The sequence below is a fragment of the Barbus barbus genome, assembly GCF_936440315.1.
Source record: "Barbus barbus genome assembly, chromosome: 27".
NCBI lineage: Eukaryota > Metazoa > Chordata > Actinopteri > Cypriniformes > Cyprinidae > Barbus > Barbus barbus.
Window position 1 is genome coordinate 8,122,312 of NC_136755.1, and position 17,674 is coordinate 8,139,985.

Here is a 17,674-nt window from a genome sequence, read left to right on the forward strand (position 1 = left end):
TCATCAATGATAGCTGGACTGATCTGTACATGCAAAAAAGTAAAAGAATAAAATAATACAGGTCAAAACTATATAATGAATAGCTAAATAAATAGATAAGCTGATATGAGGTTCGCTGTGTTTACTCTTGAAAGACAAGTTCTGCGAAGGCACATATGAATGAGACTTGACTAGATAAATTGACTATAAATTTCCTCAGGAAAATATTCAGATGAATGAATATCAGAATTCACATACATTATCCCAATTTAAGACCGTTTTGAGCAGTCATGTGCGAACTACTGTGATTTTTCCTGAAGGCTAATTAAAGTCCGCACAAGAGCTCATCGGAGTCAGCCGACGAATGACAAAAGACAAGAGAACTGGTTTAACAGACCGGTGTAGTTTACAGTAATGAGTCCATCGTTGACATGCAAATCAATCAGCTGCACCTTTAGACTTCACTTGGACACCTTTAGATAAAACTAAGTCAAATATGGTAAATATTGACAAATCTTTAGGTACTAAAACGACCTGTTTAAATGAGTAAATTTATCTAAAATTGCTTTCTTTATATTTGTGTGACAGTTAATTTATCATGGCTGTCATAGAAAATGTGACAATCACAAAACAAACAAATCTTGTCCTTCAGGATTAAGGCTGAGTTGACATTACATAATTTTACAAATGTTTTCATGACAATGCTGGCAGTAGGGACCTTATAAAAGTTCTTATATATTTATTTACCAGCAGTTTTGTAATGTTACTTTCAAAAAATGTGTTCTTTAAACATATCTAACTTCCCATCAGTGAAGGACAAGAACATTTTTAAGAATTGAAAAAAAAATGTTTTAAGTGTGAGATGTTTTAGTCTCTATGAGTTATTGTGTGAGGAGTGATGTACCATGTAATTAAATATGATGCATTTGTGTTAAGAACCTTCTAGTGGTCGTCTCTGATTATTTAGTAGAAATGCTGCTCTACTAAAATATAACGTAAGGTAGCTGTATTCTTATTTGTCTTTGAGATGGTTGGAACTAAAAGAAACAAGGAGCTGCTGTATCAAAATAGAAACATTTATTCAACAATAAAATGGGTCCCTTTGTAATCCAGCAAATCAAGTGAAAAGTCAAATGTGTTAGTATGAAAGTTAATTAAGTGAAAGCCTTTTGGGTGACTTTTAACACAAACTTAAATGTACTATTTAAAATTCAACTACAGTAAGATGTTACCAAAATAACTGGGTAAATAAAACCATATAACCTGAAGCACATGAATGACACAGTTCAATATAAAATGAGGTTTTCTGACTTCACAGTTGTATAATTTGGAGAACAAACACTGCTTGCTTAGAGTGTCTATGTGTCTTAAACCCTTGTGTCTTCCAGTTTATATCAGTCATTTTAGAGGCCTTCATTAATTTAAGCAACACCTGATAATTCAAATGAAATCACCTTTCTGTATTCAAAATATTAATTCAAGACTTACAAATCAATCACTGTTATAAAGTAGGAAACACCCATTTTAAGAATGTTGTAGCTTCATGAATATTCACTTCATTTGCATTATTGTAAACAACACTAAAATAAAAGAAGAAATAAAAAGATCAGCAAGACAAACAGCGCCTGAGTGGTTTAAAAACCATCAAATCGGCCCAAAAACACATGTGCGACCAACGTGCAGCTCACCAGATGCACAAAGTAATTATGAGAACTTCAAAACATACAGAAAGTTGTGTGCACTGACAGGTAAAAAACCAGTGGGTGCAATCATGGTTGTTTTTGTATTATATTGCTGTATACTGTAGATCAATCTCACAATGAAGCAGGATGTCTTGATTCTTTCAGGAGTGAAATTCATATAAAACAGTTCATAACATAGACCAGATGTAATGTAAAGAAACGTAGAAATGACTTTGCATCAGGATGATACCATGGCTAAAAAAAATAATAATAATTCCTAAATATCCCAGTTTTCTTGGCTCCTCCACTTGTATTTATTATTTTTTATTTCCCTCCGTATAGATGGATTTTGACAAAAGATACTGTCTCACAGTAATCTTTATGGCCCTTTTCATAAATGACATAAATGTATTTGCTGTCCTCAGGAGAATCTCCCTTGAGTGATGTTATAGACGAATAACCGCTTGGCCCCGCCCAGATCTGGACTGCCTCCTTTTCCCATGACGTCCCATTAGTGAAGGACCAGCGAAGAGTTAGATTGACCCCTGTCCAAGAAAATAACAATTAATCTTCCATGAAGCTTTAACTTTGATATTTCTGAGTAATACTTTGCGAGTTGCTCTTCCTCACTGTGCTGACTGCTGGAGGGGTTGGTGAAGTACATCACTCCTTGTTTCTGCAGGGCTCCAGCTGCGACCACGGGGTCGATCAATGTTTTGTCAAACACCAGCTCCTCCACAGGAAGAGTTTCGCCTCCGTCCAAACTCCGCACTATTATTCGACAGCGGCAGTGGTAGTTGTTCTGGTTGCGCACATTGATGACTATACTTCCGTCCTCTAGTTCCACTGGCTGTAAAGGACGTGAGAGAGCAGGTCAAGTCAAATAGGAAGTCAACTGATGCAAGTTCCAAACATGTTTGCATGTTTTATTGAAAAAAAAAAACTAAAACACTTGTCAATTGGTTAACTGCAAATTACCTTACCATTTACAGTGATGTTACATCACATCACATGTAATTTTACAAAAAATTTTTTTTACTTTGTTTGGACAAACTATGAATTACCATATAATTTACAATGAAAGGCAGTAAAATTACCCAGAAGTCCCTGTGTGACACTTCACATGATATTTTATATATTATATAGAAATATAAATATATACAATTATATTATTTTTGTTACCATTATTGTTTGGTGTTACATGTTTTGTTATTTATTGAGTGTATATTGCATTATTTTAGTGTCACGTGTGTACGTGTGTTACCCTGATGCCGTTTGTTTTGACCCTGTGCACCATCTACATTTGAGTATTGGCAATGTTTATTGGTCAGACTAATTATGATGAACTCTTATGCATCATGTGCTTTTTTTTACTTTTATTTTACCACCTCTATTATAAAACAGATTTTGGTCATTCAGATAACATAATATCACCTGATGAAATACATAAGTTGTAAAATGCTATCCAGTAATACCAGAAAAATAGTTACAACACTTTTTTTTTTACGATGAATTACTGTTTATACATACATACATACATACATACATACATACATACATACATACATACATACATACATACATACATACATACATACATACATACATACATACATACATACATACATACATACATATACACATATATATATACACATATATATATATATACATATATATACACATATATATATATACATATATATACACATATATATATATATACACACACACACACACACATACACACACACACACACACACACTAGTGCTGTCAAACAATTAAACGTGATTTATCGCATCCAAAATAAAAGTTTGTTTACATAATAAATATACACAGTACACATACATATATTATGTAAATATAATTACACACACATACAGTGTATATATATATATATATATATATATTTTGAAAATACTTACATGTATATGCATTTATATTCTTATATATATATATATATATAAACAAAAATTCTTAAATATATACATGCATGTGTTAGTATTTATATATACATAAATATACACAGTATACACGCATATATAAATGTAAACAAAAACTTATTTTCTCATTATTTGACCAGCAGTTTCTTTGCAACTTCTATGACAAGCATATTACTACTAATTAGATTAAATTTGGAATTTGCATATTTACATTTAAAATAGCTAGTATTGAAAGCACCTCTAGTGAATATTTGCGTCTATGACTGCATTTCTGTGATTGAATGCTTGTACAGTCTGTGCCTGTCCTACAGCAAGTAAACAATGTGAACAAAGTTCTTAACCAGCAGGCCCACTAGGGGGCCTCAAAATGACTTAAAATAAGACAAAACAAGCTTACAAATAGGCTACTCTATTCACCTTGGAAAAACCTGTAATAAAAATAAGGAATCATAAAACTCCATGGGGATTTTTATAATGAATAGACATTTTTTTGTTATACCAAGCTCTAAAATAATTTACAGCATAGAATTTAAGCACAAAATATTTTTTAAATCTTTATCCAGTAAATTACGAGTAAACTGAAAAGTCACATCTTTTTGTAAGAAAAAGGGGGTGCCTTCGAGTAAAAAAGCTTGAGAACCACTGACTTACAGGGCTTCAAAAGGCTCAAAAAGAGACACTCAGAAGCAGAAAGTCAGACATACTGTATTTCATAACATGTAAGAAATGACTCGGAGAAACAAAGCATTGCAATGGCCACATTCAATTAAAAAAATCAATTAAAGGTGCCATAGAATGCATTGATACAATATTTTAAATTGTTCTCCGATATCTACATAGAAGGTATGTGGCTTAGGTAAGTGCAAAAATTCTCAAAAACCAGTTTTACCTGTGCATTTACAACCCTAGGATTTGTCCCTAGAATGAAACAGTCTGTTATTGGCTTATTTGGAAGGGTCATGAATAATAATGTTGAGCTCTGCTCTGATTGGCTGTTTCACAGTGCGGCTCATTTCAGTAGCTCACAGGAAGGAAACACAAGGAGGAAAATATATATTTCAATACTTTCTCGCGCAGTTATATCGTCGGGTAATTATACTGTATAAAAAATGCGGGCATCAGGGAGCCGCTATTAATATGCTGGGCACTAAAACTGCTTTCAAATGCTTTTTAGTTTCACTTTCGCTTTCGAGATTTAGGATCGCACGAACTCTGTTTATACTATGGAGCGGCAGTACTTACCACACATATTTTACAAGATCAGATTCTTGTCAGTGGTGCTCAGGATCTGTAAATCATTTGCCATCATCCTCAGGCATCTCTCGTGGTAAGTGAACTCTTATGTACTGTAATGTAACAGGCTACACCTAGTGTTACGCTACAGTTACGTCACAGTCGGTGTTATGTTCTGGTTCGCTTATTTTTCAGTGGTCTTTTTTATTCATGAGATTTACATAAGAAGGAAGAAACAATGGTGTTTGAGGCTAACGGTATGTCATTTCCATGTACAGAACTCTTATTACTCAACTGTGCCAAGGTAAATACAGTTTTCCATTCTATGGCACCTTTAATTATTATTATATACACTAGTCAGCATTTAAAGTGGATCAAAACCTTTCATCAAAGTTGTCCTAAAACCAAAATGCATTCTTGTCTTAGAAATACTATGATCAACTTTTTTCATCCACTTCAAATGTTGACTACTGTAGTAACACTTCAGTATAGATACACACGGTGTGCTGAGTTTTTTAATATTACCTGACACTCATCTGGGTTGAAGTCCAGGTCTTGTTTAGGCTGGTTGTAAGGGATGCTCTTCAGGGCAGCTCCATATCTCCAGGATTTACCATGATCATCACTCAGGATGCAGAAGACCCCATCACCAGCAATGGATCCATGGCCACACACCACCAGACGGCCCACATTGGGAGCATACCGTTTCTGTAAACACAAGCATACGATGGACTAAAAGCACATAAAAAAATAAAAATAATTGCTGGAAAAGTACCATGTCAGCTTTTCTGTTCTCCTTTATAAACGAACACTTAACCGCACATAGACAATAAAATATAGTTTTATATAACCCAAGAAGTCATAACAGCATCACAAACAACAGGAAGTCATAAACCATGCTTGAGTTTTCCCCTGAAGGAGGAACAGAAAGGAGACAGCGCTAACCACACCTGTATGCCGAAGCCAGGCCCTGGAGCAAAGCTCTTCACCCCCAGCTCAACGGAGAGGTTTCGTGGGGCGCTCCAGGTGAACCCATCATCCAGACTCTGCACCATCATGGTGCTGGAGGGGTCGCAGTGATAACGGTGGAAACACAATGAGTAAATGAGTATCACAGCACCAGTCTCTTCATCCACAACAACCGAACCTAGAGTCAACCCATCTGCTAGAGAACCATCATCCACTATGAATGAGGTGGGAGACCAGGTGACTCCTGAGAGATATACGAAAAAGATCGCAATTCAGTTACATCTAAAATAGCCATTTATAACTGTAGTGAAAGTGGATGGCGCACCTTTGTCTGTGGAGCGTCTCAGTGCGATGAACTTTGCGCCGATGTCCGCGGAAGACATTTTCCTGGCCTCAGAGAACGCCAGCAGACTTCCACGCGTCGTGAAGGTTAGCAGAGGGATCCTGTAAGTGCTGACCTGACCAGCTCCACCGCCGACCCATAGCAACTGCTCCTCATATATCAGTGGGTCAATCTGTGGGGAATTACAAAAGTAAAACAAAGGAATAAAGAATTGACTTAAAATTTCCTCCATATGACAATCACATGACAAAACTCTGCGTCAACACGTTTAATCAATGCAACTTATTCTAGGACAAAAAAAAGCATTTAACAATAATATGATGATAAATATGAATAAACAAATAAAAATATATAAGCATGAATAAATGAATTAAATAAACCCTCTAAAATAGACTAATTTACTGGTTCTTTCACAGTATCTCTGTAAGAATGCGGACAAGGTCAATAATCTTAGTTTGTGCAGGTTGATGTGCAAGTGACTGATTGTTTGGACTGCACAACATTTTTCACAGGGATATAAAAACACAAAGCAAGAGATGATGTGAACAAACTAAATATGTAAATATCATTATTTTTAATGAGATCTGTTAACAAGCACAACATGTCAGTGCAAAACAGTGTTCTTCTGGTGAAAAAACACTAATTATTTGAAGTAAGGCATCACTTGCATCATAAAACTTTAGTGTTACACACTTGATTCTGCATATACATTACCTGTATGTATTTAAAAGCACTAATAACAAAACATTTCAGTTTGAGGACAGAACAGGACAATATCATGTGACAGAAGTCATGTATTTACCTGAAGCTCGTCTGCACGTGCGCCGCACAGCACCGCAATTACAAGCACAACTCCAAACAGTCCAATAAAATCCATTGGAATAACAAAAGACAGCGACAACAGCGCAGATATGACTGCAATAAGCAAATAAGAAGCTACAATTTCTTGATTAAGGTATTTCTTTCCTTTAATAAGACTTGTGTATCCTGAAGTACCTACATGGCAAACAGCACAAGACTCACCTTTAAGATCCTTTAACCAGAGAGTCATGTGACAGCCAGAGTCAGAGTCACATGCCGGTCAGTTTACATAAGAAAAAAGGCGGAAGTGGGAAATATGTTAAGATATTTTAAAGCGAGTATTTTTTTATTTTGTTTTATGTACTGGCAAGATCTTTGTAGACTTGATTGGTTTTTATTTTTGGTTAAATTTCATGAATAAACTACAAATATTTTCATTTTTGTGTATTTATACACAATAGCCTATATTATATTTATAATAGGCTAATGCATTATACAAGATTATATGTAATAATATTTTTTACGTAATTTGATTTCTCCTAATATATATATATATAAAAACACATTGTTAAAAATTTCGCTTCTGCGGCATTTGGGACTATAAAGTCCAGTGCTGACAGACCGACCTCAACCAAAATATTTCTACATTAACATCGTTTCTTACCTGCAAAACGGGTTCAGTTCGTTAACTGTATGCTATGGGTCAAGTGTTCTTGTGGTCACTTTTGTTTCCCAGCAGGTGGAGTCAGAGAGCCAAGAGTTGGCTGTATCAGAGTCCATGATCATATTTGACTTGATTAAAGTTGATTAATCAGTACTGTATGTGTTCATACTGATCTTCTAGGTGTGCTTTCTGTTCACCATTAGCTTGAGGGACGATTCTGTCCATTTCACAAAAGGTGCACTTATTACACACACAAATGTCTTTAATAATTTTAGACTGAACCTCTTTAATTTTTGATAACCTATCTGTAAGATTATGTTTTTTGAATACCATAAATGGCCACAAGATGTTGGTTGAAAAGTAGGCTACATCTTGACAGATATAACCAATATTATTTTAATAAATAAAGTATGTGTAAGACATCAGAAGACCTTGAGATAGTTTAACGAACACATTAATATAGACCAGTCCTGTGTTGCATTGAGTGCTGCACTAGACATCTTCAATTTTGATCGCTTACTTTCGATATTAATGCTGAAGATAAAATGTAATTGAATTGAAATGAGCTTTAATTGAATTTAAATATATTTTTACAAATTGGTCTCCATCATGCTGCTTATTATATTATTAATCATCATCATCATAGAACATAACACATTACAATAAACGCTTATCAAACAAGTCTACCAAATTTATATTTTTAAATAACTAAATACAGCAACAACAAATAGTTTGTCTTTGCATATTATTATATAACATTTTTATGTTAACTGCAAATTATTACTTGCAATTATTACTATGCATTTTTTAACAAAGCCTGTTGATGGCATTAGTGTACTGCCAAATTTATTTTCATACTTTTTATTTGACATATTTTCTGCCCTGGCCTTAAAGCCTTAGCTAAAAAAAAAAAAAAAAAAAAAAATTCCAACAAACATTATAAAGATATAATGAAACTGACATTTTTGTTAGGAGGACGGAATTCACCCCCCAAAAAAATCCTAATTTAAAACTATTACCAGGTGTATAAAACCAACACACTAAGCCACTCCTAGAGAATAGTTCAACTGGACTTTTGACACAAAACCGGTTTTATTTTCTACAAACTCAATGACCAGCACCAGTTTTGGCAACAGTAAATACATTTAGAAAGACCATAACATTATCATCTCCTGTCTCTTTCTCTTTCCTGGGCTCACACACATTCAAGCACAAGCACACACATATTTTGCCATGGGTCTGTGAAATTGTGTGTACATTCCTGCAGTCATGTGTTCAGACTGAGCTGAGTCACAAGCTGAGAGAAAAAGAAACTACACAAAATAGAGAGATAGAGGAAGAGCATGAGGGGGAGGGTTTAAAATCAGTTTTGCATTCACATAAAGGAGGACGACACACTCACAGGGAGTGAAAGAGAAAGAGAGCTTACGAGACCATGAGAGGTGCCTGATGGGAAAAAAGGAGAAAGACAAAGCAAATATGAAGAGATAAATAAAAGAGAGTTAAAAAAGTAGGAGGAGCCTAAAAAAAAAAAAAAGAGCAAAGGTTGTGGCAACAGCAGGCATGACTGAGAAGAAACTGAGGCAGACACAATGAGAGAAATTAAGAGATGGGTTTCCTGTTACATTCACACTCTGTTCTTCAGCAGTTAAACATGTTTGCTGTATTTAAAAACTAGCAAAGGTAAGCGAGAATGAGATGGAGGGATCATTTTCAGGGTAAGCAATATATATATATATATATAGACACATGCTGTATAATATCTATGTGTCTATCATCTTCTTCAGCTTGCAGGCTGCAGTGGCGTCAGCTGTGAATGCTATCGTGTCAGTTGCTGTGCTTACAGGTTTGTTGAAATTGCTGTAAAACCTTCATGATTTGGGTTCCCAGGTCAAAATGGTGAAACATTAACAGCTCTTTGAAGCATTTTCTCTATAATATATGCAAATATTAATGCATATTATGTAAAAACACTGCTTGCAGCCACTTACAATGACTCAGAAGAACATACAGAATTTTGAAAAAAATGGTTAAGAAATGCTGTCAGTTTCTTTACTGTTAAGGAACCTAAAATCTTCCTCGCTTTCTTGTATACGAAACTCTAAAAACAGAAGTTAACAGCAAGTTTGGTGTTTCCTGTTGTTAAACAGGCAGTGCACTGTGCCGAAAGCATCGACTGAGACAAACTGGGACCTGACAGGTTTGCCATCATGCTCTTTGTTATTTTTTTGTTGGCTTATTTGAAGTTTGATCCTTTGTCTGTGAGAGATCTCATTTGAATGACATAGCATATGTTCTTTAGAATTCTGGAATTATATTATGAACATTATACATAACATTACGTCTTTACCGTCTTTATATGTTATAGTGCATATCGAGGAGTGAGAACCAGAAGGGCGTAAGTGACATTTTTGGTGAAACGGAGATTATATATATCAAATGAAAGCTCTTAATGAGCTCTTTCTACTGGCAAAAGTACTGTCATCCATGAGTGTACAAATTTTTATTATAAACAATTGAAATTAGTACACAGTCAGATCAAACTATGGTAAAAAAAATAGTTTTTGGCTCTCCTGTAAAATTGGTGAAATCTGCTTCTCACCCTTCAATATTATAACTGGATCTTCTGATGAAATAGCAGACTTCTTCAGGTGACGTATGCAGGACTTCTCCAATCATTTAGGCCATTTAAACCCGACTCTGCAAGCTCACCTTCATCTGCCTCCACTATTGAGTGACACCCACATATCAACATCCAATCAACAACCGATGCACAGAATAAGAAACTATAGGCAAAAACCTTTTTCATGATTTTATTTTAAGATTTTGTGCTATTTTGCCCAATGTATGGGTGTTGCTGGTGTTGACAGTATTTTCTGATTTATGTTGTAATGAAAACAGAAATCCAAAATCCCCAGTCAAAAACCCCCACTGTAAAAAAAAAAAAGTACGTTAACAAAATGAAACTGGTTTATGTTCTATCTTTCAGTTAGATAATGCCTCATTTGCATATTTCAACAAAACATTCCAGAAACTTGTAATACAAAACAACTGTCTTAATCTACTGTGATGAAAAAAGTATGGTGATATCTGTTATATTTGCCATTTTCACCATGTGGTGTTTTGCCTTGAGCACTCATATTGAATAGTTTGTTCATATTTTTCTTTGAAATGGGACTCAAACTGCAGTTGCAGTGGCAGTGTCTGGTAATATTTGGGTGCATGTGTTTTCCAGCAGGTTCTGACAGTGGCCGTCACCATGGAGGAGAGGGAGCGGCAGTGTAATGGAGAGGAAAGATGTGATGTTGAATCCCCCACAGGACAGGCAGTCACGGCTGGAGAACCAGGCACAGCATCCACATGGAGGAATGGTACATATTGGCCAGTTTCTCTGCCTGTTCTCTGCCAGTATTAACAACAAACCAGCTAACTGAAATCATCAAACACTGAGTGGTAATGTGACTGCAGTATGATTTTTACCCGTCCTGGTTTATTGCCCGAAGGACACAATGGTACTGAATTAAATGCTTGTAATGACTCTTTCATAACATGTCATACTGCAGATCTTTTTTAAGGCCACAGGAATTAAAAATATGTGATCCAGTAAATCCACTTCTTTCAAATGCATTACTTTCCTTTTTAATTCTTAATAGACACCGGCCTATTAAAGATGGGATTTCGGGTTTTAAACTGTTTAATTGACCTCATCTGGTGTCTTTCTGTCAGGTCAGTGTGTGGCGTCTGTGTCCACATCCACATGGTTCACTCCCACGTTTGACTTCTCACACTGCAGGACTCTTCTGGAAACCAAAGGCTTCCAGGCTAGTACATTTACAGCATCATTTCGACGGATTTCTAAAAGAACCAACATCTTACTTCTGTGTTGTATTTTAATGTTCAAAATCTATTTCAGATTCCAGCAGAAGACTTTGAGGGTCCACTTCGTTTAGCGCTGGACCACCCATCCGTCAGAAGATACCTGCTTTTCAACTCAAACATTTTTAATGTCATCATGGCACCCGTAAGAAACAGCCTGTAAAAAGATTGCAGGTCACACACATTCCAGCACTGAGCAAAGCCAATAGGACTATGGGAAACTCATAGAACCTGTTATGTATAGGCCCAGGTCATATTTTAATCCAAAATCAAAAGAACTACAAGTGTTAGACAAGTCTTTTAAAGAAATGAAATGTTTTTAGAACCACTGAGAAATTAAATAAATAAATTTGAAATAGTAAAATTAAATAAATCATTCAAATATAAATCATTTAAATGTTTATTCAATTGTACACTGAAAACAAACAAACACAAACCCCAGACATTTCAGTCCGGACCTGATCCATTAACTGTAAAACACAACACAATGCAGTGCAAAATTCAAAATACAGGTAAAAATCCTTTATATTAAAACAGTACATTGAGGCCTTTTTTTGGACAATACACATGTATTTAAGCATCGTTTTTAAATAATTGTAGTTTTGCTTTTATGCCTTTCATTTAGGCTCATTTAAATAAGAAATGAGCTAATGCACTTCACACCAAGAATGACAACTATAAATATAACTATAACTCTAACTATATTAGTGACCACACCACTGGGTGATAGTTTTCTGTTTATTTGAATTGAACACTGCTATTTTTGTTGTCTGCCGTTTTGAATGCTCCAACAATATCGTTCCTCTGTGCCGTTATATCGTTCAAGTTGTGGTGTAGACTTCACTATTCTCATAGCATTAGAATGATTATTACAACTTTATAGCTACAGACATAGTTATACTAAGTGTTATAGTTATTGCACTTGGTGTGAATGGATTTTTACAGGTTCAGGATCAGGTGACTACTAGGAAATCCAGCATGTTGCGTTTCTGTTGCAGGTCTTGTATGTGGTGCTGTGGTGCGCTGTGTACTCGACCATTCACATGTACCTGGATGGCAGCACAGCGGAGATCTGGGTGCTCTGTCTGTGTGTCAGTCTGGTGTCCGTGATCCTCACCGCCGCCATCAACCTCATCTTTCACTACAGCAACAAAGAGGTGGGCTGATGTGACATATCACCTCCGATCACATCACTCGCTCTTTCTTGTAAAAACAAACCCATATTCCCTTTTAATGCAGATTTGATTGTAGCTGAGATTAAGAGGTGTATCTGTTTCAGATCAACATGAACACAGACGTGCGGTTGGTGGGGGTGAATGAGCACATGGTCAGATACAAGCTGCTGTTGGGAGTGGCTGACTGGGTCCAGAAATGCAGAGGAAAACTGCAGGTAATTCTCCTGTGCTTAATATAATGCGTGTTTACTGTATACTGTATCTCGACTCTTGTCAGCATGATCATCATTCATTAGGCCTTTCTGAATTGGGTTAGGAGTCTATTAAAGTTTTATGGCAGAAGATAACAGGTATTGATCATCACTGTTGATTGTGCGATGTACTTTGTACACATTTTGTGAGATCAAGCATGCCAGAAAATATTACTAATTAACCAGTATATGTTGTGTCTTACTCTCAAAACTACATTTCCCATAATCCTCTGCAGCAGCATGAGAAATTTAAAGCCATAGTTCCCCCAAATATGAAGACTGTCATCATTTCTTACTCACCCTCATGCCTTCCAAACCTGTTCGACATTGTTTATTTTGCTGAATGTCTCAGTGTTATTTTTGTTCACACAATGGAAATGATTGTGTGCCAAAGTTGTTTGGTTATGAGCAATCCTCAAAATGTAATCTTTTGTGTTCCAGAGAATAAAAAAGTCAATCGGGTTTGGAAAGACATTAGGATGTGTAAATAAAGACAGAATTTCAATTTTTGTGTGAACTATACCTTTAAAATACACATATGAAGCATCAGCTACACACATTTGCTCTTAATTTTCTTGCATTATTGCTAAAAAGCTTCCTGTTTTTTGTCTGGGAGTGAAATAGAGAAAAATAAATGAGCTTTAAATTTAACCAAATTTATTTGCATGCATATCACATCTTTAATAAGATTTCTGAATTAGTAAGCAAGAATTTCTCTGTCAGAAAGTTGAGAGTGACGGTTGATGGTCTAGTGGTATGAGAGTAAGAGAGATTGTAAACTGTACTGAGCTACATCCTTATCTTGTTTATTATCTTCTGTATTCTCTCTGATGGAGCTGATAATGTGTATAGAGCCATGCACAGACTTGTTTAACTGCTCTACGGCTTGATCTTTCCTTCTGTCTGCAGCTCTTCTGTGTGTACTGGGACTTGTCCCCGTGTCTAATATCTCTGACTGAAGCGCTGGACAACATGAGTTTTGTCAGGGATCAAGTACAGGTTGGCTTGCTTTTGTTCATTGATTTGTTCTGTTGCTGATGCTTCAGGGCTCCATTGAAAATAATCAATACACAAATGTTTTGTGCTACAAAAATAGTGGTACATCAAACAACTGTAGAGTGCAGATTAAATCCAAATGTTGTACTTCAACAGTTTACTGTTGTTTAGTCTCACTCAGACAGGAAGACAAAAATGATGAGAGAACAGTTATGTTAACTGAAATAAAGTAAAACATTTAAATAATTTCAGGTAGTTGACAGGCATCATTTCTCAATATTATTTTAGTTTTACTTGATGTACTAAAATAACTAAAACTGAAATAAAATTAATAAACTCTATATAGACATATTTAAAACAAAAACAATAACTAATAAAAATGACAGAACACCACAACAAAATGACTAAAACTGTAACTATAATTAACTGAAAAATTTGAATAAAACTATAATAGTATGTTGATACTAAAATAACACTGTAAGAGAAAGAAAAACCGTCACAAAGTTGCCATTTCACCCTGCAGAACAAACTCAAGAAAAGAATGTCCCACCTAGTTCTAGTGACCGAGGTCACGACCCTGGATCCCGAGGCTGGGTTACAGGACGAGGAGCTTCCCGAAGAAGAGCAGCCGCTGCTGCTGGAGGGACGAGAGCGAAGCGCATCAACTAGTCAACGGGAAGACTCGAAACTCACCAAAAACTTCAGCTTGATGCCTGACACCACTCTCTCTAATCAGGTGAAAAAATATCAATAATAATAATATACAAATAACCGTCCCTATATTCTTACCAATGGTGGTTTGAATAAGAATTTTACATGGAAGCTGATTAAAATTAAAATTTATCAAATACAACACATGGTAACAATTGAAGATTATAGTACTTTACCATATATATTTTTTAATATATTAAGAAATCCTTGATCGTTAAGGCTGCATAATAATATTTCCCATCACCAAACCAATAACTGTCATTATAGGAAAATGAATGGGAAAAATCAAGCAGGTCATCTGAAGGTTTAGGAGACCTTTTCCTATAATGTATTTGTTTATTTATATGGAAATTATCATTTGCATAACCATTCTGATTGGTTAGTTTATGCATCATATGAAGACAAGACTCCTCTCTTTCATTTATGCAAAAAGTCACTTAGACTACTGAAGTTGATTTAATACATCTTTATTAATTAAATGCAACTCAATTATTCTCATAGGGGACAAAAATGGTCGAATTAATTTTACTGCTTTAGTTATATTTTGAATAGTAGTATATTTAGAATAAGCTTCCTTTGCCTACTTTGATTGATCACCACAGTCTTTGGTTGAATCTTACAGCAATTCAAGTGAAAAATGTGCAACTGTTTTCTTCAGGCGATTGCTCAGCAGCTCCTCATGACCTACAGTGCACTTTATGTCAGACTGCTGGTATCAAACAAGCTTCCTGCTCCTCCCCAGCGGCCTTCAGGTGCAGGGAAAAATCATTCCACTTCCTGTCTGTGTCTGTGTGAGTATGTGGAGCTGAAGGTCCTGCGGTAGACAGACTATCATGACTATCAAATCTCACATTCAAAAGTATTAGTCATCCATTTCTCTGGGATGATTGTTTTAATGTCAGTCACAGACTGTTCGTGCTGCTCTTGAAACTGTTATGATTTCATCTGTAGTGAAATATATATTTTTGTTTCCTGACTTATTGTGGTTCTCTATTTACACGGTATGCTTACCATGTATGAAAGAATGAAATGAGAGTTGATTCTTTTCTCTTCCGTGTTAGGTTTGTCACACTTCTCCAAAATCTTGTTCAACATACTTGTATTTTTTTTTTTAATACATAACTTGATCTCTTTATGAGATTCTGATTAATTATTTTTTTTTGCAAATTTCCAGATGATACAGGATATTCAACCAAGCAAAAATGTAGTATGGCCAAAGGACTTGACTTTATCGGAAGCACTTTACAACAATTTGTATAGTTATAAAGTTATTAAACATAAGTTTGGGAGGAGTAAGCCCATCTAATCTAGTCTATTACCAGGATATAAAAGCAACCTCTTTCCAGCGCCTTTCTTCATTCCTCCTCCTCCCCTTTCCCTCTTTTATGTAGTTTGCCTTTAATCATCAGTAGACAAATCTGAGCTTGAGTAGAACATCCTCCCTGAGCCCCTCCATAGCAGACAACCAAAAACTGCTTACCATGTTTGCCAAGATTATATGGGTGCATGCAAGGTCTAATTTGTTAACATTATATTTAACATGAACTAACAATGAAGAATACTTCTAAATCATTTATTAATTTCATTAATTAATTTCAACATTTTGTATTACATCAAATCAAAACTGTAAAATGATTACTTAAAGGAATAGTTCACCCATAAATGAAAGTAAGCTGAAAATGGCCATCCAGGATGTAGATGAGTTTGTTTCATCATCAGAAATTAAGCATTACATCATTTGCTCACCAATGGATCAATGAGTCCAAACAGCTGATAAAAACATCACAATAATTTACAAGTAATCCACACCACTCCAGTCCATCAGTTAACATCTTGTAAAGTAAAAAGCTGCTCATCTGTAAGAAATAAATCCATCATTTACTTTAAACCGTCACTTCTTGCCAAAATACAAGTCCATAATCTACACTTCCTCGCATCACATATCCACCAATATATTTGTTTAGAACAGTTTGGACTGTTTTTTCTTTGTAAATGTTTTTTGATCTGTGCATATTTCTCTCCTGATTCAGTTGAAATGACTTTTTTTCACTGGAGAAACCAATTTTATGGATAGAGGACGTGTATTTTAGCTGGAAGCAATAGTTTGAAGTTAAAAATGTCTTGGACTGGAGTGGTGTGGATTACTTGTGGATTATTATGATGTTTTTATCAGCTGTTTAGACTCTCATTCTGACGGCACCCATTCAATGTAGAGGATCCATTGGTGAGCAAGTGATGCAATTCTCCAAATCTATTCCCATGAATACATTCCCATTTCCTGAAGGTGGGTGAACTATTATTTTAATGTTACTTAATGAACTAGCTAATGTTAACTAATATGACCTTATTGTAAAGTGTTACCATTTTATTGGAAGGAAATTGATTGGATAGTGAAAAGTGTCTCTATATACAAAGTAGTTGGAGGGTCGGAGCTAAAAAATTAGAGGGACTGATAATGTCAGCCAAATAGGAAAGTTGTTTAAGAGGCGAAGAAAGTTATTTACATGTTGATGAAAAAGTTTTGCTTTGTTTGGAAGAATGTGCACTGATGAATCATTCACAAAATGACCAAGAGCATGTTTTAAAATAAAGGTCAGTTTTGATTTGTTATCTTAATTTGTGGTGAGCACAAGCCGTTTTTAAATATGAAATATGTGATTTTGTTGCTGGAAACTTGTCGTGTCTAGTTAGGACACTGTGTAAAGCGCGGGTCTTACATAAGTCTGGTGAGGGGAGGACAGTGCAGGGAGAGCGGAGAGATAGGAAATGACAGTAAGGGTGTCAACATGAATCAAGCAGCGAGTCAGTGAATCTACACTGCACTGCTCAAAGCTTGGCACAAATAGCACTTGGGTATGCATTAGCCAACCGAGCACAGAACGGCTCCAAACAGCACTGCGCCGTGAGGGATGTGTACACCAGATGTAGCCGACCAACACAGGTTGTTAATCAGCCTTGATGGAGCTGTGGAGGTGATTGGTGGGTGAGTACATGGGCGCAGTATGGGCAACATAACACTTGGCGTGAGGGTCAGAGCAGAAGAGACAAAA

The 17,674-nt window shown here is 35.6% G+C and overlaps 2 protein-coding genes across 9 annotated transcripts; one reads left to right on the top strand and one right to left on the bottom strand.

Moving 5' to 3' along the window:
- Window positions 1-1,035: 1,035 nt before the first annotated feature.
- Window positions 1,036-7,210, bottom strand: LOC306846743 (sialidase-1-like). Of its 2 annotated transcripts, XM_079380331.1 has the most exons (7): window positions 7,174-7,210; window positions 6,953-7,065; window positions 6,133-6,322; window positions 5,789-6,051; window positions 5,364-5,546; window positions 2,292-2,511; window positions 1,036-2,206 (listed from the first exon to the last, which is right to left on the bottom strand). In XM_079380331.1, the coding sequence occupies exons 1-7, from the start codon at window positions 7,199-7,201 to the stop codon at window positions 1,986-1,988; spliced, it is 1,218 nt and encodes a 405-aa protein (XP_079236457.1). In that variant the 5' UTR covers window positions 7,202-7,210; the 3' UTR covers window positions 1,036-1,985. The 2 variants fall into 2 exon arrangements, with proteins under 2 accessions (XP_079236457.1, XP_079236456.1); XM_079380330.1 differs by having other exon boundaries at window positions 6,953-7,206.
- Window positions 7,211-8,986: 1,776 nt separating this feature from the next.
- Window positions 8,987-15,600, top strand: LOC306847377 (transmembrane protein 268-like). 7 transcript variants are annotated; one of them, XM_079381294.1, is made up of 13 exons: window positions 8,993-9,298; window positions 9,403-9,461; window positions 9,766-9,815; window positions 9,984-10,013; window positions 10,254-10,407; window positions 10,854-10,986; window positions 11,342-11,436; window positions 11,529-11,636; window positions 12,490-12,648; window positions 12,771-12,881; window positions 13,827-13,916; window positions 14,437-14,649; window positions 15,283-15,600. In XM_079381294.1, exons 6-13 carry the CDS (start codon window positions 10,875-10,877, stop codon window positions 15,445-15,447), a joined length of 1,053 nt encoding a protein of 350 aa, XP_079237420.1. In that variant the 5' UTR covers window positions 8,993-9,298; window positions 9,403-9,461; window positions 9,766-9,815; window positions 9,984-10,013; window positions 10,254-10,407; window positions 10,854-10,874; the 3' UTR covers window positions 15,448-15,600. The 7 variants fall into 7 exon arrangements, with proteins under 7 accessions (XP_079237417.1, XP_079237418.1, XP_079237423.1 ...); XM_079381296.1 differs by having other exon boundaries at window positions 10,257-10,407; XM_079381295.1 differs by lacking the exon at window positions 10,254-10,407 and having other exon boundaries at window positions 10,851-10,986.
- Window positions 15,601-17,674: the final 2,074 nt, after the last annotated feature.